The 20,758-nt window shown below is 40.5% G+C and overlaps 1 protein-coding gene and 1 long non-coding RNA gene across 2 annotated transcripts in view; one reads left to right on the top strand and one right to left on the bottom strand.

Moving 5' to 3' along the window:
- Positions 1-20,758, top strand: part of LOC150021724 (uncharacterized) — a 66,744-nt gene that overhangs the window by 12,973 nt on the left and 33,013 nt on the right. The gene's annotated exons all lie outside the window — the stretch shown is intronic.
- The window catches only part of FBXO45 (F-box protein 45), a 45,667-nt gene continuing 43,223 nt past the window's right edge, over positions 18,315-20,758 (bottom strand). The window contains exon 3 of the mRNA XM_090278298.1: positions 18,315-18,673. Within this exon, the coding sequence (XP_090134424.1) occupies positions 18,596-18,673 (78 nt within the window). The 3' untranslated portion in view covers positions 18,315-18,595. The remainder of the gene's footprint in view (positions 18,674-20,758) is intronic.

The following is a 20,758-nucleotide window of genomic DNA, read 5'->3' as shown; positions in this document are numbered from 1 at the left end:
TGTTGTCATGTTGGTGGGTGACAAAGAGAAAGCAGAACTCCTCAGTTTGTATCTTGCTTCTGTTTTCTCTGTCAAAGGGAATGTTCTTAGAACAGAAACACCCAGAGGAAAAGTTAACCCAAGGTGGGAGAAAATATTACAAGAGGCAACCACAGGGTCTCTGTATAAATTCCAGGAATCTGATCAGAACAAAGTATTTTTCCAGAGTGTGGGGAGATGTGCAAATGAATCAGCCTTGAGGCATTGTCTGAAGGACACACTTCTGGAGGCAGGTACTTATTACAATTTTTAAAATAGTCAGGAAATTCAATTCTACACACCACAGGCCATTGTATTTATTGTGAGTCCTAGAATCAAAACAGATTATTGAGGCGGCTGGTGGGCGCCTCAGAGGGGCAGTGGTCACTAGGAGTCAGTGTAGGAGGACAGAGAACATTTGTATCCCTGCTATTTCATCCTTAAGGAGGATTTCAGTACAAACATTTCAAATGAATTACATCAACATTGATTCATTTAAAAAAGATTTTTTTATTTATTGACTTGAGAGAGAGAGAGAGGGAGAGATTTTGTTGTTCCACCCATCCACACAACCATTGGTTGCTTCCCATAAGTGCCCTGACTGGGGATTGAACCTGCAACCTTGGTGTAGCGGGCCCAATGTTCTTACCAACTGAGCTACCCGGAGAGGGCAACATTGATTCATTTTTATCAGGAATGTGTTTTCTAGAACAAACACCACTAAATCAATTTAATTCCTTCATCGTCTTTCTATGACACACACTTGAAACATTTCCATTTTTATCCATTTTAATATTCTCAAATCAATTTTTTTTACTAAGATCAATTATTTTTCACTTACATTTTAAATTAACTTTTGTCTCATTGCTTAAAGGTTTCTTTATCTGCATCAGATAGATAGCAAATTTTACTAAAGTTTTTGCGATGTTGGGAGACATTGCGGTTGTCCCTCTCCCACCACCAATATCCATTTCCTTATTCCTGGTGACTACCACAACTTTTATCCAATAACAATCTTTCCACAGGGCAATCCAGGGGCTTTAAGGAAAGCCAACTCCACTCCTGGCTAAAGCAGGGGCCGTGGTTCAGGCCTCAGCTCATCAGAAGAAAAATTCTATCTGTAGTAAACTGTTGTTATCGCAGGGAGTAGGACATGACTTGATTCAGACCAAAGAGATTGAAAAAGACTTCTGGTCTTCTGGGCAAACATTTCCCTTCTCTTCATTTAACTAGAGTGGTATGAAGATGTGAAGCTTGGAAGCATGACAACCATTTTGTTGTCACGAGGGAAGCCTGGCTGAGAGCTAAGCCACTGCCCAGAGACCTAGAGGGCTCCATGGAAACTGAACTGAAGCTGTGATCACGCTACATCTGAAAGAGCTATTTATGCACTTTACAGTGACATGAAACATTAAGTCTCCTCCCAGTCCTTTTTTAGGCAGTTTAGCTGAGCTTTCTGTTCCGTGAAGCTGAAAATGCCTTAGCTGATACACCCACCATGGATTTTTTTTTTATGGCTATTATTTCTATGGAGTCCAAATTTTCTGATTCAATCCCCCCCCCAAGTTTTAGTTGAAAACAATTTTTAAAAATGTGTCAGTATAAGCAGTTGTCAGTTTTATTTTCTTTTGACTGTGTTTAACAGTGATATCCATTATGAATTATATAAAAGGTTAAAGATAGTTTATTTATTGGATAATCCATGAAGATATTGCAAGCAATAAGTCAGAAGAGTAAGAGACTGAGGTTGCTGCAGGCATAATGTAAGAACCTAAATGTATAGAGGGAGGATGAAGATGGAGGTGCCCAAAATACCATGCTTTATTCAGAAGGGATTTGGACATGCTATTTGGGGGTTGGGTATAAATTAAGTAACTATTCAGAACTTTAGAACCCCTCAATCCTGAGACCATGATTCTATGAAAATTAAACTGCACACTGGAATATCTGTGGAAGGATTTGTTACTAGGTAGGCAGTACCACCAGTAGCTCTGGTCCAGGGCTTCTGCTGTGTCTTTGTGTAAGTTAGAAGGGATGTCCCTCTAGCCAGACACAGCCCACAGGTAAGACAAAGGCTAGATTTCAGCCTCCAATCCTCCTCCTCTGTTCAGGGCTCCCCTGCAGTGATCCAGGACAACTATATGGTGTGGTTCTTAGCTCAGAAGAGGCTTTGGTCCCTAAGTCATGTGGCCAGGAGCACCTTTGAATGAGGGATCCAAAGCCTCAGGATTATCAGCCTAGGTCATGGAAAGGTTACTAGTTGAGAACAAAGCAATGACTGGCTGAATTAACTGGCTCAGAGCTGTGTATCTTCCAAAGATTAGAACAAGGATTAAGAAGCCCAAGCTTTGGTCTGATGGTCTAAAAGCATGTCAGGTGTGGCAGGATGAGATCAGGAAATGGAGCCGAGGAGTCTTTGTTTAGCAGCAACCAAGGAAAGGATGTGACTGCTGCTGTTCTTTGAGGAAGATCGTTCCTATCATCCCAGCTTCATCCTGCCTAACCAAGACCTTTAACTTCTGATTCCTTACTAGTTTCTGCTACAGCTCTAACCTCTATGCCCTCTGCATTCAGACCAAAGTGAGGAGGGTTTCTCTGCCACTCCAAGGGAAGTGCCCTGGTAATCAGGATCCTGGTAATCACAGTTGTGAAGCAAGACAATGCCTTTCTCTGCTGCAGCCTGGGCAGCCCAGATGGCTGACTTGGTGCCCAAGAATTTTAACCTTCCTTATATCGCACACTCTTCTGCTAGTCTGGAAAAGCCTATGGCCTCCTCAGCATCATGTTTTTAAATAAAGAAAATACATAGGATTATAAAGGAAATAAACTATATTGAAATCGAATTTTATCCATGGACCCCTTGGGTCAAGAATTCCTGAGAGAGTAGTAGTTAGTAGTTCAGGATCTAAAAAAAAAAAGGTAAAAGTACTATCCAAGGTATTTGTCTTCAGAAGAGTCAACCAAAGTGGAAAATAAAAAGTTAACTCTAAGTTTTATTTATGTTCACATTTTATTTCATTATTAAAGACAAGAGTTTCCTGATCAGTTCCCCATTTCCATCTCTCGCATCTCAATATTAACCTCAAAATTCTTGATTTCTGTATTCTAAGCACTTTTTAAACTGACTTTTACTCTCAAATTGTACTACTTTGGGTAACGAGTTTCAAAAGCGTACAATCCTCTGCATGAAGTAATACTTCATATTATTGTTTAAGGTATATCTCTAAATTCAAGATGTGCTTCCAATACTACTATTCTATTTTGTAATCTGATCTATAAATTATTCAATTACAAATTTTATGCTTAGGCATCAGATTGTGATTTGTCCTCACATGACTGCTCTCTCACTCCTGACCCTTTGATCACTTCTGTTTCCTTCCTATAGACTTTTCCTACTTTGTTTATATATTTTTGAGGGTCAGTGACCACAACCAAATGTAATTTTCCATGTTTGTGCTATGTGTATCAGATAGAATCCCAGAAGCAAAGACTTGGCACACACAAATTAGGCAATTTGAGGAGGGTTTAATACAGGGATTAGTACAAAGATGTGGTCATAAAAGTGCAGGAACCCAGGATTTGTCATAAAGGGCTGTTACTGTCCCTAGGTTGAGAGGAGGCAATGATAATCAGAACCCAGAAGGTGACACAGAGAGGGAGGGCCTTTAATATACAGAAGCAGCCACCATGAAGAAACCTTGAAAGAAGACAGCTGGAAGAATAAATATCCTAACTGCTCTTTCCTCGATGCCTCTAATCTCTTGTCAGGGCTCCCTGTTAGAAATCCCACCTAGAAGCCAAACAACAGAGGAACTGTTGACGTAGTCACTGTGTGTCAGCTGCCCTGAGTAGAGAGCAGGGAGGACGATGGTGGAGAGTGGATCCTGAAAGTCAAACAGAATAAATCTGCCGTTCTACACAGGGTGGAAGGAATTATGTTAACTGTTAGTTGGATTTCTTTTTTTTCTATTATACTTTTCCAATATGTGGCAACAGAGGCATCTTGGCATGATAGTTCTTTTTTTTTTTCTTTTTTATTGAATTTATTGGGGTGACATTGGTTAATAAAATTACATAGGTCCAGGTATAAAATTCTATAATACATCATCTGTATATTGTATCTACTATGTATTCACCACCCCAAGTCAAGTCTCATTCCATCACCATTTATCCCCCATAACTTCTACTTTCCCTACCCCTCTTGGCACAATAGTTCTTTTTAAAAAGATTTTATTATTTATTTTTAGAGAGAGGGAAGGGAGGAAGAAAGAGAGGGAAAGAAAAATCAATGTGAGAGAGAAACATCCGTCTGATGCTTCACCTATGCACCCTGACCGGGGACGGAACCCACAACCCAGGCATGTGCCGTGATCAGGGATGAAACAGCAACCTTTTGCTTTGCAGAATGATGCCCAACCAACTGAGCCACACTGGTCAGGGCAAGTCACTTTTCTTATTGCTAACACAGTCTCACGCAATTTCCCTCCAGAATTATTTCCATTGGTTTGACTTTTTATTATCAAAATTAATTCATTATCAGTCTCACTATTTGCCCATTACTTTCATACCCTCCTCCAGATCATTTGCATAAATATTTTAAAGTACTACCTGGAACTATCTGGAATAATTTGGATTCTTTTAATTATTAATGATAATAACTGGCTTAAGCAAGAAGGGGAATTTATTGGCTTATATACCTAAAATGCCTGATTTAAGACAAGACTGGATCCAGGTGTTCAAACAGTGCTTTCAAAATTCTGCATCTTCAGCTCTCAGTTCTGCCCACCTTTGTGTGGCTCCATTATCTGGCAGATTCTTCCCAGGTGGCATCTAGGATGGCTACTGGCAGCTCTAGGACAATATCCTACTAGTTTAGCAATCCCAGGGGAAAGAGGGCCCCTTTCAAAATAAACCAGCAAAAGTCTGTCTGTGTATGTCTATCTACGTACATTGTAAACATGCATCTCCTTGGTGCGACCTAGAGTCAAATGCCTCTCCTCTCCCCTCACCAGTCCCTGCGGCCAGAAGATGAAACGTGCTAATGTTTGTCAACTGGGTGCTATGCCTACTCCTGAAAATGTGGAAGAAGAGTGGTACCCTAAAGAAAATCAGAGTGATTTTATCAGAAGAGGAGGGAGGCTGGATAGATTTAAAAAATTAAAAAAGAAAAAAGTTATCCTCTCCACAAGTTTAGAGTTGATTCCTTGGAAATTCTACAAGTTAGACTTCTCCACTCCTTATCTTGGTCCTAAGTCAGCTCCCAGTCTACCCACCCCAGAACACGAGTAATTGCTTTTAGAATGTGAAAAGCTTTTTCAATATGTAAGTAGATTGCGTATAAAAAAACACATGCAAATTTCCCCATAGTAAAGCTTCAGCAGAAGAAAATTCCCTCTTAAGAGTTTGATTATCTTTTCCTGTAATTGGTTGTTTCCTGAGGAGTTCATTAAAAAAAGAGCAGAGGAGCATTTGACAACTTGCTCTCCCGCTTTCCAGTGATGTATGTCATCAGTTTAGCTCAAATAAATTCTTATAAAAACTCCCTACAGTTTTGTATATTTCTTACATTGGCATTTACTTGGTGTTGTTGGCAGGATTTTGAAGAAGCCCACCCAGGACTGCCTTGTGGACTGTGACCTGGTGCTAGGTACCAGCAAGAGCCCATCGCACACTACCAGCTCCTCACTTCACATAGGGTGAAAGTGGGGGAGTTTCTTTTGGAATTCTGGAACTCCTTGCTTTAAGTAGCAGGCCATGACTTTATCTGAGCTCTTTTTAAAAAAATTCTAGAAGTGTATAAGGGTTGACATAAACCACCAAAAGAAAAACAAATGGATTGCTGCTTTAAATTTCAGCTTTTTAGATTGGGTTGCTTACTGAGAGTCTGAACAAAATCTTCACTGGTTAAATGACAGACTGAACTCTCTTTAGCTCCAAAACAAAGAGGACACTTTCTTCCCCAACCCAACTAGCCAGTGTGGTGATGATAGTTGTTCAGACCCCCAAATCTGGAGAGGTGGGGATGGGCATTGGAAGTCGTCCACTGCGGTAGCACAACCTAGTTTGGAGAAGTCCCTGGGTGTAGGACAGGGTGCCCAGGAATGGGAGCAGCCCGAGAGTGGGGCCCATGCCTTGGAAAGCACCTCAGCATCTGGTAAACTCTCCCTGGCCCTTGATCAGATATTCTTAGGTGACTAAGAATCTGTGGAGTTACCTGAGGAAGAATTTTCCTCTAGGGTATAAAGCAGCCTATAGGAATACCTACCACATTGGCTTACCTAGAGACATAGGTGTAAAGGCTGCTGTTCCCTAGAAGTTTGTTCAGACTCTACAGATCTCAAAATTAACATGAGTAATCATGCCTCCCAGGCTGAAGAGACCCACAACTGTTAGGTTTGTGCCCAGAAGAAGGGCGGAGTTGGATGGACCAGTACAAAGCCTTCGTTGAAGGATGTTCAAGCAGGCAGGCTGAGTCCAAGCAGACAAAAACAGCAAGGGAAGGGGTAGGGAGTTTTTAAGGACATGGAGCAGACCCCCAGGGGAGTGAGTCACCCTGTGGGTCAGCTCCAGAGTCCAGGATGTAGGTGAAATAACAGTGCCCTCTGGTTAGGGATGGTTGCTGTGGGAACAGGAAGTCCAGGAGATTTATGATCCTTGCTCCTGGGAAATGCTCAAGTGGGGAGGAAACTAGGTCTCAGCAGGATGCTGGCGCTATGCTTCAGTTGCCTCTGACAACAGGCAACTTCATTGTCAGGTACATGTCCGGTGATGTATACCTTCTTTGTTTCAGCACAGGTGTTGGCTCAGGTCCTGTGAGACTGCAGGCCACGGTTCCAAAAACACAGTGACCACTGACCATAGCCTGTTTGTCAAGTCCTGGCACAGGTGGTAGGTTTCAGGGTGGGCAACATGGGGTCTCTGGCCCTAAAACAACAATAAGCCTCCCATTAATATTAAGATGGCCAAGATGAGTATCCTTTTTACTTTTAATTTTTGTGTGCACAATTAGGAAAAGCTGACTATTAGATTAAGCAGAATAAATGAAAACCATATTTAATTGGTCTCTTGAAGCTTCAGAAAGAGGATTTAAATAGATAGATCAACCTATGATATCATTTAAGTGTCAAGCCAATTCTTTGAGATAGTAAAAATGGTTGTTCTTGTTTTAAAAGGGGAAAGTTATTTGGAACTTGACTTTTCAATGACAAATATTAAATGTAGATTCCTCCAAAACAAAAATTGGATCCAACTGTGCTCTGTCTGTCTGTGTATATCTATATATGTACATTGTAAATGTGAGATAATTTTCTACCTCTGGATGGTATTGTTAAAATTAATGTCAAGCACTTGTAAAGATTGGGTATTTTATTTTATTTTAAAGATTTTATTTATTTACTTTTAGAGAGAGGGGAAGAGAAGGAGAGAGGGAGAGAAACATCATTGTGTGGTTGCCTCTTGCACGCCCCTAACCAAGGACCAGGCATGTGCCCTGACAAGGAATCAAACCAGCAACCCTTTGGTTCACAGGCTGGTGCTCAATCCACTGAGCCACACCAGCCAGGGAAAGATTGGGTACTTTTAAATTCTTAGAAACTTAACCCTGGCTGGTGTGGCTCAGCGGATTGAGCACTGGCCAGCAAACCAAAGGGCTGCTGCTTCGATTCCCAGTCAGGGCACATGCCTGGGTTGCAGGTCAGGTCCCCAGTTTGGGGTGCACAAGAGGCAACCACACTTGATGTTTCTCTCCCTCTCTTTCTCCCTTCCTTCCCCTCTCTCTAAAAATAAAAAATAAATTTAAATCTTAAAAAAATAAAATAAAATTCTCAGAAATTTAGAAACTAACTCAAATACTTTTCAAGTCCACATAATCTAAGATTAATCCTTAGTAAATAAGCTACTTTAACTTTGTTGGTTTAAGTAAGATGGACATGTCTTTATTTTGCAAAAATAAATCCATGTTAATAACTGACTTTTAAGTCTATGGAAAATGTTTCTAGAGGTTATAAAATGTCTAAGCTAAATAATGCTAATTGATTGCTTCTTAGTGTTCATTAGAAACTTAGGTTTTAAGTATTAAATATCAACATATGCAAGAATAACTGCATGGTGTTCCTGGAAAAGCCTCTGAACCACTTCAAAAGATTTCTTTTTAAAGATTTTACTTATTTATTTTAGAAAGAGGGGAATGGAGGGAGAAAGAGGGAGAGAAACATCAATATGCAAGAGAAGCATTGATCAGTTGCCTCTCACATGGCTTAACAAGGGACCTGGCCCACAACCCAGGCATGTGCCCTGACAAGGAGTCAAACCAGTGACCTTTTGGTTTGCAGGCCAGCATTCAATCCATTGAGTAACACCAGCCAGGTTTTACAGTGTTTTTTAAGCACTGTAAAATAAGTGATGAAAAATTTCTAGGGTATATTTGTAGGTAAACAATGTTTGTAAATTAAACAAATAATCAGGAATATGGAAAACGCAAGATGACTGCTTGGTTGTTCCCTGATCCCTGGCTCCCCATTTTTGGTTTTTGCGTGCCTTCATGCATCACAGTGCATTTAAGTGAACTTAGATAAAGAAATTTATGAGCTGACATGATTGAAAGAAGCTATCTTACGCTATTGCCAAGGTTTGATAGAGTCACTTCAATAAATGCCAAATTGGTAACTACTTCCAATAGACAAAGACTTTAAAGATCATCTACTACACCTGGGGATTTTGTTTACTGGGAAGGACATCAAATAAAAGACATTCTCCAACCTCATTGGAAGGGAAAGTATCAGGTGCCACCTCAAATGGGCATCCACCCTTATCTCTGACATCACTCCCTCTAGGATAAGAAGCTGCTGAGTTCCGAGGTAGAGAGCTAACCCAAGATATCAACAATGCCTAAATATATACAGATTAGTATTAAACTCAAAATCTATGTATTTTGTTTATCTTTACTAGTTTGCTAATGATAGTCAAAATAATAAAAAATAACCAGTAGGCTTGTAGAGTTGAATCACAATGCTGGTGAAATAGAAAGAGCTCTGGATAGCTCTGTGGCTAACAATGGGCCCCCGTTTGCCCATTATATGAGACCTCTAAAATCTATTCTAGCTGTAAGAACTTAGAATTCTATTCTGAGATATGACTCATCAAAGAAGCATCAGGACAGGAATATCACTTATTAGGGGAGAAAAGTTAAGGTCCTTATGCTTCTTCTGTGGGCCAAAGATGAGAGGAAGAATTGCAGCTCAAGTTTCATACACTTAACAAAGTCAGAGGACATAGTCAACAGAATGAAAAGGCAAACTATGGAATCGGAGAAAATATTTGCAAGTCATATATCTGATACGGGGTTACTGTCCAGAACACATAAATAACTCCTACAACTCAATAAAAAACCAAATTAATTTTGAAAACAAGCAAAGGACTTGAATATACATTCCTCTAAAGAAGATATACAAATAGCAACAAGCAAATAAAAAATGCTGTACATCACTAATCATCAGGAAAATGCAAATCAAAACTACATTGAGCCCTGGCAAGTGTAGATCAGTTGGTTGGAGCATCACCCCCTACACAGAAAGGTTGTGGGCTCAGTTCCTAGTCGGTCCTGGTTAGAGTGCAACTGATCGATGTTTCTCTCACATCAATGTTTCTCTCTTTCCCTCTCTTCCTTCCTCTCTCTCTAGGACAGGGATCCCCAGCCTCTGGGTTGCAGACCAATACCAGTCCTGTTAGGAACCGGGCCACACAGCAGGAGGTGAGCTTGAATGTAATGAACTTAAATCATCCCAAAACTATCCATCCTCACAATCCCATCCATGGAAAAATTGTCTTCCACGAAACTGGTCTCAGGTGCCAAAAAGGTTGGGGACCACTGCTCTAGAATATATATAACAAATAAAATAAAATAAACAAAAACCAAAAAAAACCCCACAATGAGATAGCATATCATATCCATTTGGATGACTTTATCAGAACAAAACGAAAACAGAAAACAAATGTCAAGGGCATGGAGAAATTGAAATCTTTGCACTCTACAAGTGAGAATGTAAAATAGTGCAGCCTCTACAGCAAACAGGCAGTTCCTCAAAAAATTAAAAATAGAATTATCATATGATTCAACAATATCATTCTGGATATATAACAAAAGTAATCAAAAGAAGGATCCCTGAGAGATATTTGTATACTCATATTCACAGCAGTATTATTTACAATAACCAAAAAGTAGAAGCAACTTAAGTGTCCATCAACAGATGAATGGTTAAGCAGAATATTATTCAGTCTTAAAGAAGGAGGAAATTCTGACATATGTTACAATATGGATGAACTTGCAGGAGATTATACTAAATGAGATCAGCCAGTCACAGAAAGAGAAACACTGTATGACTCCACTTTTATGAGGTACCTAAAGAATTCAAACTCATACAAACAGAAGGTAGCATAGTGGTTGCTGGGAGTTGAGGGAAGAGGGTAAAGTGGAGTTTTTTACTGGGTACAGAGTTTGAGATTTGCAAAATTAAAAATTTTGGTAATGGGTGATGGTGATGTTTGCACAACATTGTGAATATAATTAACATTATGAACTATACACTTAACAATAACTAAGGAGTTTGCAAGAGGTAGAAAGAGAGTCATGCAGCTTTGAGAAAGAAAGAGAGTTCCATGCAGTATGTAAGGAGGCAGGAGAGCACCATGAGGTTTTAGAAGGAAAGAGAGATCCATGCGGCTTTGAAAGGGCAGAGAGAGAACCATGCATGATCCAGTGCAATGCGGCACATGTTTTCCTGGACTGTTATACGGAGGCTGATGACATCGTACCCCAGATCCTGAAGGAGACAGCTGACAGATAAGGGATGGGGAACTTCTGGGCATGTTTTTGGCTTAGAGCCTTTTGGGGAGCAAGGAAAGTGCTCGGTCCCATGGCAGAACAGGGCTCTGAGCTAAAGTGCTCACTGCCCTGCCCAGGTTGGAATATTGTAAATAAAGACCTGTTTTCCTTAAAAAAAAAAAAAAAAAAAAAAAAAAGTCTAAGATGGCCCTGACTGGTGTGGCTCAGTGGAATGAGTGCTGGCATGTGAATTGTGTTCGCTTTTCAGTCAGGGCACATGCTTTGGTTGCATGTCAGGAGCTTGTGAGAGGCAACCAATTGATGTTACTCTTGCACGTAGATGTTTCTCTCCCTCACTTTCTCCCTCCTTTCCCCTCTCACTCTAAAAATAAATAACTAAGTAAAATATTTCTTAAAAATGACTAAGATGACCCTGGCCAGGTGGCTCAGTTGGTTGGCACATCATCCCATACACCAAAAAAGGTTTTGGGTTTGATCCTCAGTTGAGGTGTATGTGGGAGGTAAGCGATCAATGTTTCTCTCCCTCTCTCTCTCCCTGCCCCCTTGCTCTCTCTAAAAATCAATAAACATACACTCAGGTGAGAATTTTTAAAAAAGAATTGAGATGGTAAATTTTACATTATATGTTTTTTATCACGATTGAAAATTTTTTAAAAAGAAGTTTAGCCTTGGCTGGTGTGGCTCAGTGGATTGAGTGCCACCTGCAAACCAAAGGGCTCCTGGTTCAATTCCCAGTCAGGGCACACGTGTGGGTTGTGGACCAGGTCCCCAGCTGAGGGCCTGTGAGAGGCAACCACACATTGATGTTTCTCTCTCTCTCTTTCTCCCTCCCTTCCCCTCTCTCTAAAAATAAATAAATCTTTTTTTTAAAAAAGATGTTTAAAGTGGGAAGGAACCTTAGAGATCTTTAAGTTCAAACCCTTTATCTTACAGACAGGAAAACTAAGGCCTTGAGTGTTAAATGATTTGTACAGGAACAGAACACAGTAGCAGAGGTAGAACCCCCATCATAGCCCTGTCTTTTCTTTTTCTGACCAATTGTGACTTTAAAATACACATCACTTGACATCTGTCTCGTGCTGAAATACAGCAACCACATGGATTTCTTTGATCACAAGAGGAAAAAAACCACAATCAACTGTCAACACTTAATCCAGGGGTTAATCTTAGCAGACATGTCTCCCCATGTGAGACAACATGAAGTCTCAGCATCGCCAAGAATATATCTTTGCTAAAAATGTTTAACTTGAATTGAATCAAATCCTAAAACCTACTTTATCATTTATAGAAAATAATCAGCATGGAAGAACCAGCTATAAGGAAGAAGTCAGATAAATCCAGAAGATGAAACACTCCCTTCCACTTATCAGTATCATAACTAAAAGATCCTTAAGTGCCTTAAAAACTAGATGCAATGTATAGTCCTCAATTAGATAATGGTTTGAACAAAATAATACTGAGAGACATTTTGGGAATAATTGGGGAGACTTTAGATACACATTAAACATTAAATAATATCAAGAAATTATCATAAATATTGCTGGATATTATATTTTGACTTCAGTTCTGTAGGAAAATATTCTTACATTTTAAAGATAGACTGAGATGCTTAGGAGTGGAATGACATTATGTCTTTAAATATACTTTTAAATATTTTAGCAAAAATTATAATAAAGTGAGCCAAGTGGGGGGAAAAAATCCTTCCTCAAAAGACATTGGGCACACAGGGAAAGGCAGTGTGTCAAAGCTCTAGTAAACATCAAGGTGAACCACATGCTTCTCCTTGGCCAACGAAGAGCCCACTAACACCCCTTTATTCTTAGCATTTTGGGGTTTGTAAGTTTCTGAGAAACTCACCCCTTCCTCAGGACCTCCCGGGGGTGGGGGTGGGGAGATCAGCTTGGAGACTAAGGCATCTAAAGAGCTGTCCAATGGAGGAGAGAGTGCCTGGGGGGCCAGTGGGGATGGCTGGATAAAAGGCACAATGGAGCTGATATTTTGGGGAAGCAGCAAAATTTCCATCTCTGGAAGTATTGGGTGCAGGCTGGAAGACGTCGGAGTGCTGGCCTTGATGACTTCTATACTCACTTTCAGCCTCACAAGCCAGGACCCAGGAATAGGGAGTGTGGGCTGCACGTGGTGAGAACAAGACAGAGATATAGCAAAGGAGGCCAGGAGGCAGGCCCTGATCAGCTGGGCCTTGAGCTAATTCTCTGGTTTCCCTTTCCATCCCCTGCTTCTCAGTGCTGCTTCCTGTTTCTTGCAATTTGGAGAAGGCAATTTCATTCAGTGACATATTTCATTTGGTAAAGAACATGAAGGAGCCCAAGCCAAGCCATCACATGGCACCTGCCCTTGATCAGAAACCATGAGCTCAGTCTTTAAAAAATTTTTTATCCTCACATGAAGACATTTTTTCATTGCCTTTCTTAAGCACCTGGACCAGGGATTGTACATGCCTGGACTGGGGATGGAACCTGCAACCTAAGTATGTGCCACCAGGAATCAAATGTGCAAATTTTCGGTCCGGGGATGATGCTCCAACCAACTGAGCCACACTGAGCAGGGCCTGAGCTCAGTCTTTACAGTTCCTGCTCCCATCCTAATTAGTCCCCAAAAGAGAGAGTTAGAAGAGAAACTGCAAGCCAAATCACTACAAAATTTGTTTTGAACTTTGCAAATACTTTATTTAAAGATGACAAAGCATAGTGACCAGCATATTTCCTAACTCTGGGTAGGACAGAACAATACAGTTCAGGTCAACAAAACCAGACCCCAGTACAACTTTGTGCTGGGCTTAGATGAGAAACAAAGATGAATAGCTGCCTTCCCTGTCCTCAAAGCACTCCAAACCTTTGAATTCAGCCAAAAGGTGAAAAAATTAAATATAAAGAAGAACTCACTGGAAAAGATACTCAGTTATGAATTATCAAGAGAGGATATGGAATTTTCCTGGAAACACTAAATAAACAGACTATGCTATATTATTTCTTATCCATCTGGGGTAGTTTAGATTCAGCCTTACGTGAGAGGCAGGGAAATGGCCTAAGACCAATAACACAGGGGAACACAATTTTCGTTGAGTTAGATCGGACACTTGTTTTTCACTAACTTTTGGCATCTGAATCCAAAAATGACCCAGTTTTTCTCTTTCACATCGACTTTTTAAGGTACAGGATACGCTCCCTTTGTCCCAAAAATCATACAAAATGTACATACAAAGGAAAATAAAGAAAACACTACCTGAATATACTGTTTATTTAGAGTTACTTTATTCATATAAAGGCTATATATTGCTACTGTAAGTCAAATTGTGTACACGTAGTAAAGTTCTGCTACCAAACATACATATTAAGATATTTTATCTTTTCAAACGACAGGCTAGGAAATGCCAAAATAAGATACTTGAAACAGTTTCCTTCAGCTGGCAAAGCTTTCACAAATTGCTTCAGGAGACCCAGTTGTATGTGCAGAGGTGGGAATATAATGTTCTTTCTGTCAATAAGTGGCTCATGTAGAATGTTTGGATCACCAAGTTTGAGGTCAGATTTTGGAGGCCAATTTGACTCCACCCAATGCTTCTCACGAGCTCTGCTGTCCCACATACACAGAAAACAGGGATATTTGGTGTATCCATGTTGCTGACCAAGAAGAAAGCAGACCATTTTAAGGTCAACACAGATGATTCAATTGTGCTTGTGATATTGCAACAGATTGATGACTCTCTTTATGTCTTCATATTCTTCACGAAAACAAACTGAAAGGTCAATTGGGACTGCACCAAATAAATTGCCATTGCAGAGGAGGACATGCTTCAAGCTCTGCTTTGAGCTATCGATGAACAGTTGCCATTCAGTTGCATTCTAGATTGGAATTCCCAATTCCTCCATGAAACCATGTATGTTATGGCAATACACAAAGCCACCATCACTTCGACAGTACTGCAGAAATGCACTTTCTCTTGATCGAAAGTAGGATGCTTTTTCAAGCAAGTTTTTTCTCATGCAGTCTTGATGCTAGGAGTTCTGAAGCCTTTTGGATAGTCCCAAATCTCGGGCCAAATCATTCCACTCATGCTGATCAAATCCCTTACGAACTGAGTCATCTTCAATTTCAAAATCTTCATCGTTGCTGTCACTTAGTTCTTCACCATACTTCTGTTTTTCAAAAGTGGGTAGTTCAATGAAAACTGGCACTGGGATTTCAGCTGAATGAGGCACTGTGTGTATAGCTGATAGTAGACTAGGATACTCTATTTTACATTTATTTTTCTTGTTATATCCTGACGTTTTCACTATACAAAAATAACAGTCACCTGAATGATCTCTGGGCTCTCACCAAACCATAGGTATACCAAAAGGCAATTTATCATGTGTTCCCTTTGTCCACATCCATAAACTCTCGACACACTGCTTGTACGCCTTGTGAGGGTCCCAGACTTATCTTGATCACCAAGTTTTACCTTAAAATATGCAAAATAGGCTTGCCTGACAAATGCACTGATGTTCATTCTTTGACTGGGAATGGTGAAACTGCCACAGATATAACAAGATGAATCAGGGTTGTTTAGGCACGAGAAATAGCAGAGGCAGGCATGATCTGAAGGAAAGGAAATAAGTACATATGTAAACAAAAAAATAAATTCTGCTAACTCCTTGTATACAGACAAGAACTCAGACTACACTTCCGAATACAATTCACTATATAGAGCGGCACACAACCTCTCACCACATTGTCTCCTGTGTAACTGAATAGCCTAGACACATGAACCTCTTGCTGGTCTCCCGGGTCGTCCCCCACCCCTCCCCACTGGAGGGAGGTTTGCTCTCAGCCAATAGGAGAGCACTAGTGCTGCCCTCGATACAGGCTTGATCCAGCCTAGAGTGGTCGCATTAAGATAAGCTGTACAGAAAAAACTTGCCGTGATAGAAGAAAACTAACTGCAGTTTTGAAACCGGCATGCCTATTTAAGTCTAAAACAGCTGAAAAAAATCGAACTCAATAGGAACTATGTTAAAAATTGTTCCCCTGTCTAATTCTTTAGTGGTCTTCTCCAGATCTAGATATCTAGCGGTAGATCTCCTTATTAGCCTCTTCTTGGCCCCAGGGAAAGAAATAAACCCCCCTCCTTACACAGATGGTTAATAAGCCAAGTCCCTAGAAATAGTCCCACTCTGTTATGTCCTGTGCTGTCGCTCAAGAATCCCTGGAACACTTAAGAATCCAATTTGTCTCAATCCTAATTCCGTGCCCCTGAAACAGGAGCCAAAGTACTCTTGAAAAAGAAATAGTCATGAGAGATGATGTTTCGAAAGCATTCTATTGTTTATATAACCTTTTCATATCATTACCTTACGTGAATATCTCAATTCTGTGAAGTGGTTATGAAGGGCATTATTAATATCCATTTGAAGATTAAAAAACTTAGGCCCAAAAGCAAGTGACTTGCTTAAAACCACACAGCAATAAAAATCAGGCATATGGCCTATTGCCTAGTTTCACTTAGGCCTGGGGTGACAAACTCCTATCTGCTTTCTTTTATACCACACTACCTCTAATGGAATATGACAGAAGGGAGAGAGTGTGTAAGGGAGTTGTAACAGTGGATTTTGGGGAAAAGCAGTGAGAAAGTACTAGGGCCATGTTCTTTGGGGAACCTTGCAAAACTATTCCTACCACTGTGCTTTGATCCCCAACCTCACATGTTCTGTTCCTGGGGTCATTTCCCTTCGTGGCATGCAGGTGTGGACCAAGTTACAGGCCAGACTGCAGATGGAAGCCCAAGTCCTCATCTTGTCTGGGCAGAGGATCCAGCAAGTGAGTGGTAGCTCGAAGATGTGTAAGAGATTGCCAGAGGCTTTGATTAGAGGTGACTGGGGTCTCTAAGATAAACATGATGCCTCTGGTAGAGGGGGTGGGGGCAGTCAGCTTTGCCCCTCCCTCATGCTTCATCCCCTATTACCTCAGTGACTGGGTGTTAATGAGGTGACTATTCAGATTAGACCATGAACACATCACAGTGGTGGAAAAATGGAGGAAATGAAAGAATGGAAAGAAGAAAGCTGGAGGAACTAGGACTTGTATGGGTAAAAGCAGAGGATAAAGAATTAGGAAAAAGAAAAAAACCCAAAGCCAGGTTTTCAAAAGTCAGCTTTACGGAAAACATAGAGTTTGTGGCTCAGCTCACCACAGGGTGTGGGTTGGGCTCTGAAGTGGGACTGAGGAACTAATTAACTTTTCCAATATTTGGGTTTCTTCCTGCAAGCTCCTCCCCACAGGGCACCCAGAGCACCCCACCCTCCCATGAACACCCAAGATGTGCCGCTGCTGCCCTCTGCTGCGAGAACACTGCTGGGCTCAGGGCAGAGGGCTTCGTTTGGAGGGCAACATCCATCCACATCAGAGGCAGGAGAGGAGGGGACTTTAAGGAGTAGGCAGTAACACAAAGCATTTTAAATAACAGACTGACACAAAAATAATCTTTGCAAGAAGTATCTGAAACATCTGGCTTAGCATGAGTATATAGAGCTGTTAAAAGAGGTCAGGGCAGAGCAAGATGGAGAAAACCCACCTGAGACAGAAGGTTTCAATGAGACCTAGACTACCCATCTTCTTTCTCCATTTGGCCTACCTGAAACATATTAACCTTCCTAAAGCACAGTGAAGTTGTGTGTGTGTGTGTGTGTGTGTGTGTCTGTGGTGTTGAGGGGGTTGTAAAAATCTTTAAAGACTACATAGCTAAAAGAATAATGTTCAAAATCTCTAACTATCTTTACCTCACCTCTTATTCCTAAATCCAGATTGACGACCCCAACCTCCCTTTTCAATATTGCCTCTTACTGGTCTTCCTTTCACAGGCTGCACTCTGATCCAGCTGAACTGTTGATGGTTCCCAAACTCTCTTTTTCCCTCCCTCTGTCATTTCTATGTCAAAGCTTCTCTCCTCCCCACCCCCAGTTTTCTAGCTCTATGACACAGAAAATTATGAAACAAAAACTTACAAAACTGAAATAAGAACAGGTAGGTATTTAAGGAACCCAGTGACCTCTTCATTATATTTTGTATCTTTTGATTTTTGTACAATGTGCCTATATTGCACATTTAAATATAATTAATTTACTTTTTTTTATATTGTGTGCCTACAACTTTATTTTTTATGATTTGTAAATTTTTAAATTTAAATTTATTGAGGTGACATTGGTTAATAAAACTATATAGGTTTCAAGTATACATTTTTATGTATATCATCTGCTTATTGCATTGTGTGCCCACCACCCAAAGTTGAGTCTTCTTGGTTTCTTTTCTTTCTTATTTTTTCTTTCTCAGTTACCTTTTTTTTTATTTTTAAAGTATATTTTATTGATTATATTGTTACAATAGTTCCAATTTTTTCCCCTTATCTCCCCTACGCCCAGCATCCCCCTTCCCTCAGCAACCCCTCCCCCCAAGTCCATGCCCATGGGTTGTACATACAAGCTCTCCCAGTTCACCCTTTCATATATTCTTCTTCTTTTTTTCTTTTTTGAAATAAATTAATTAAACAATAAATAATAACAATCCCTCTCTCTCAGACTTAAGACCCTTTATAATCTTATAAATGACAATGGGCGAAGGTCTCGAGCTTCTCTAGCTGCTTCAAGCTGGACATGGTCGTCGTCCTACCTACACTTGGGTCCAGAAATCCCTAATAAGAGTAGGGGTGTGGAGGGGAGAGTGGCCTTCCCACATGGGGAAGGATTATGCAGACTCCAGGTCAGTTGGCTGTCCCCGGACAACAGCATGCTTGGTTTCACAGGCTGGCATTCTTGTTGTATTCTGGGGGCAACAGATCTGGCAACAGGGTTAAAAGACATCATTCAATCCATAACCACTAGATGACAAAAGGCAGGATTTAATTTTTTAAAGTCCCACATTAGGGAAAAAAAGGGCTTCTTTGGAGGAAGGTGTGCTAGGCACATCTCACCTGTCCAAAACCCTTTTGCCCATTATACTTAGTTTGGGCTGAGGGAAATACTTTAGGTTTCCCCCCTCTCAGACCTCTGGGCTCTTTCTGTCCAAGTCATTAGGACGGAAAAGAGAAACCAGTTTTAAAGTGAAGCCCACAGACCACCCCCTACTTCACCAACCCAGCCACTTAGTTCAGCCAAACAGCTGAGTCTCAGGAGGCAGCGATGCAGACAAGATTAAGTGAGGCCTATATGTACAGACAATCACTCAGGTAATGAGATTATAGGCTTATGCCCTTTGAAAACAGAAAACACATGTTCATTTAGGTAACATAACCCACAAACAAGTCTCTAAACCTGTAAGACTGTCTTATTGGAAAGACATCCAGTTGCAAGGCATTTGACATTCTTCCTGCCTGTAAATTAAACATCTTGGATGATACCACAGACATAGTTTAACTTTCAAGTGAAAACAAATTTTAAATGAAAAGAAACTTCAAAAATGGTTAGCTGCACTACTTTATAGTCTACCACTGAGCATTGTGATTTTCCTTGAATCACAATTTTTCTCCCTAAGATCACCCTCCTTGTCATTAAAGGGACTGCACTAAGTCCATTTTTAATTTATCCTGTTCATTTGCATAAACACAACAAGAGCAGAAAATGATCACTTATGATCTTTAGTTCTGCTTTGCTGGAACTTACACAAGGAACATTTAGGGTGACCTTTAGTCTGCCCTTCAGGGCACAGAAGCTGAGCCACATACCTGCCATTCAGCCTCACCTGTAAACACCTGTCTTTTCCAAGTCCTTCTGGTTTTCCATTGTGCCTTAAGGTCCCTTCTAGTCATCTTTCAGGAAGACAACCTTCATTCCTTCCCTGGAAAGATTGCTATGGACTGCACAACCAACCAAGGTACCAGGCCTTTATTCTCGTGGGCTTTTATTACCTTCGAAAGTCAATTCCAGTTCCTCAGGGCTTTTTGGTAACAACCAGAACCCAAGCATGTCTCCTTTAGGCATGACATTCCAGTCAAAGTCTTAGTCAAAAAAAAAAACCTCTATTAACAACTGGTCTTATTAGTTTTATGCAAAGAACCTTATGTCATTACTTACTTCTTTAGAATGCCAAACTCTGGAGGGATCAGATAGGAAGAAAAATATACAGTGTGAAGGAAAATCTTTGTCCTTCTAATATTCACTGAACTTGCATTTTCATTCTTTATATTTTCATTATTTTCCCCCACTAAAAAATTTTTTGCTTGTTTTTCCATTACAGTTGTCCCATTTTTTCCCCCTCTTGCTTCCCGCACCTGCCCCTCGCTTCTCCCACAGTCAGTCCCCACCCAGTTCTTCATGTCCATGGGTCATTTATACATGTTCTTTGACTAGACCCTTCCCCTTCTTACCCCCTTCTCTCCCTCCCATCTCCCCCTTTGCTACTGTTAGTTTATTCCTTGTATACATACTTCTGGTTCAATTTTGCTCATTTGTTTGTGTTGTTCATTAGTTTGCTGTAATAGGTGATAGCATAAGGTATTTTTCTTTCATTGCCTGGTTTATTTTGCTAAGCATACTTCTCTCTAGTTCTATCCATGTTGTTGCAAATGGTAGAAGTTCCTTCTTTCTTTCTGCTACATAGTACTCCATTGTGTCAATGTACCATAGTTTTTTGATCCACTCATCTACAGAAGGGCACTTAGGTTGTTTCCAGCACTTGGCTGTTGTAAATAGTGCTGTTATGAACACAGGGATGCATAGGTTCTTTTGAATTGGTGTTTCAGGATTTTTCGGATATAATCCTAGCAGTGGAATTGCTGGTTCAAAAGGCAGTTCCATTTTTAGTTTTTTTAGGAAATTCCAAACTGTTTTCCATAGTGGCTGCACCAGTCTGCATTCGCACCAGCAATGCAATAGGTTTCCCATTTCTCTGCATCCTCTCCAGCAGAAGTTG

The sequence above is a fragment of the Furipterus horrens genome, unplaced genomic scaffold, assembly GCF_987537825.1.
Source record: "Furipterus horrens unplaced genomic scaffold, mFurHor1.1.pri manual_scaffold_1, whole genome shotgun sequence".
Lineage (NCBI taxonomy): Eukaryota > Metazoa > Chordata > Mammalia > Chiroptera > Furipteridae > Furipterus > Furipterus horrens.
This window is presented reverse-complemented; position numbering and strand designations above follow the sequence as displayed.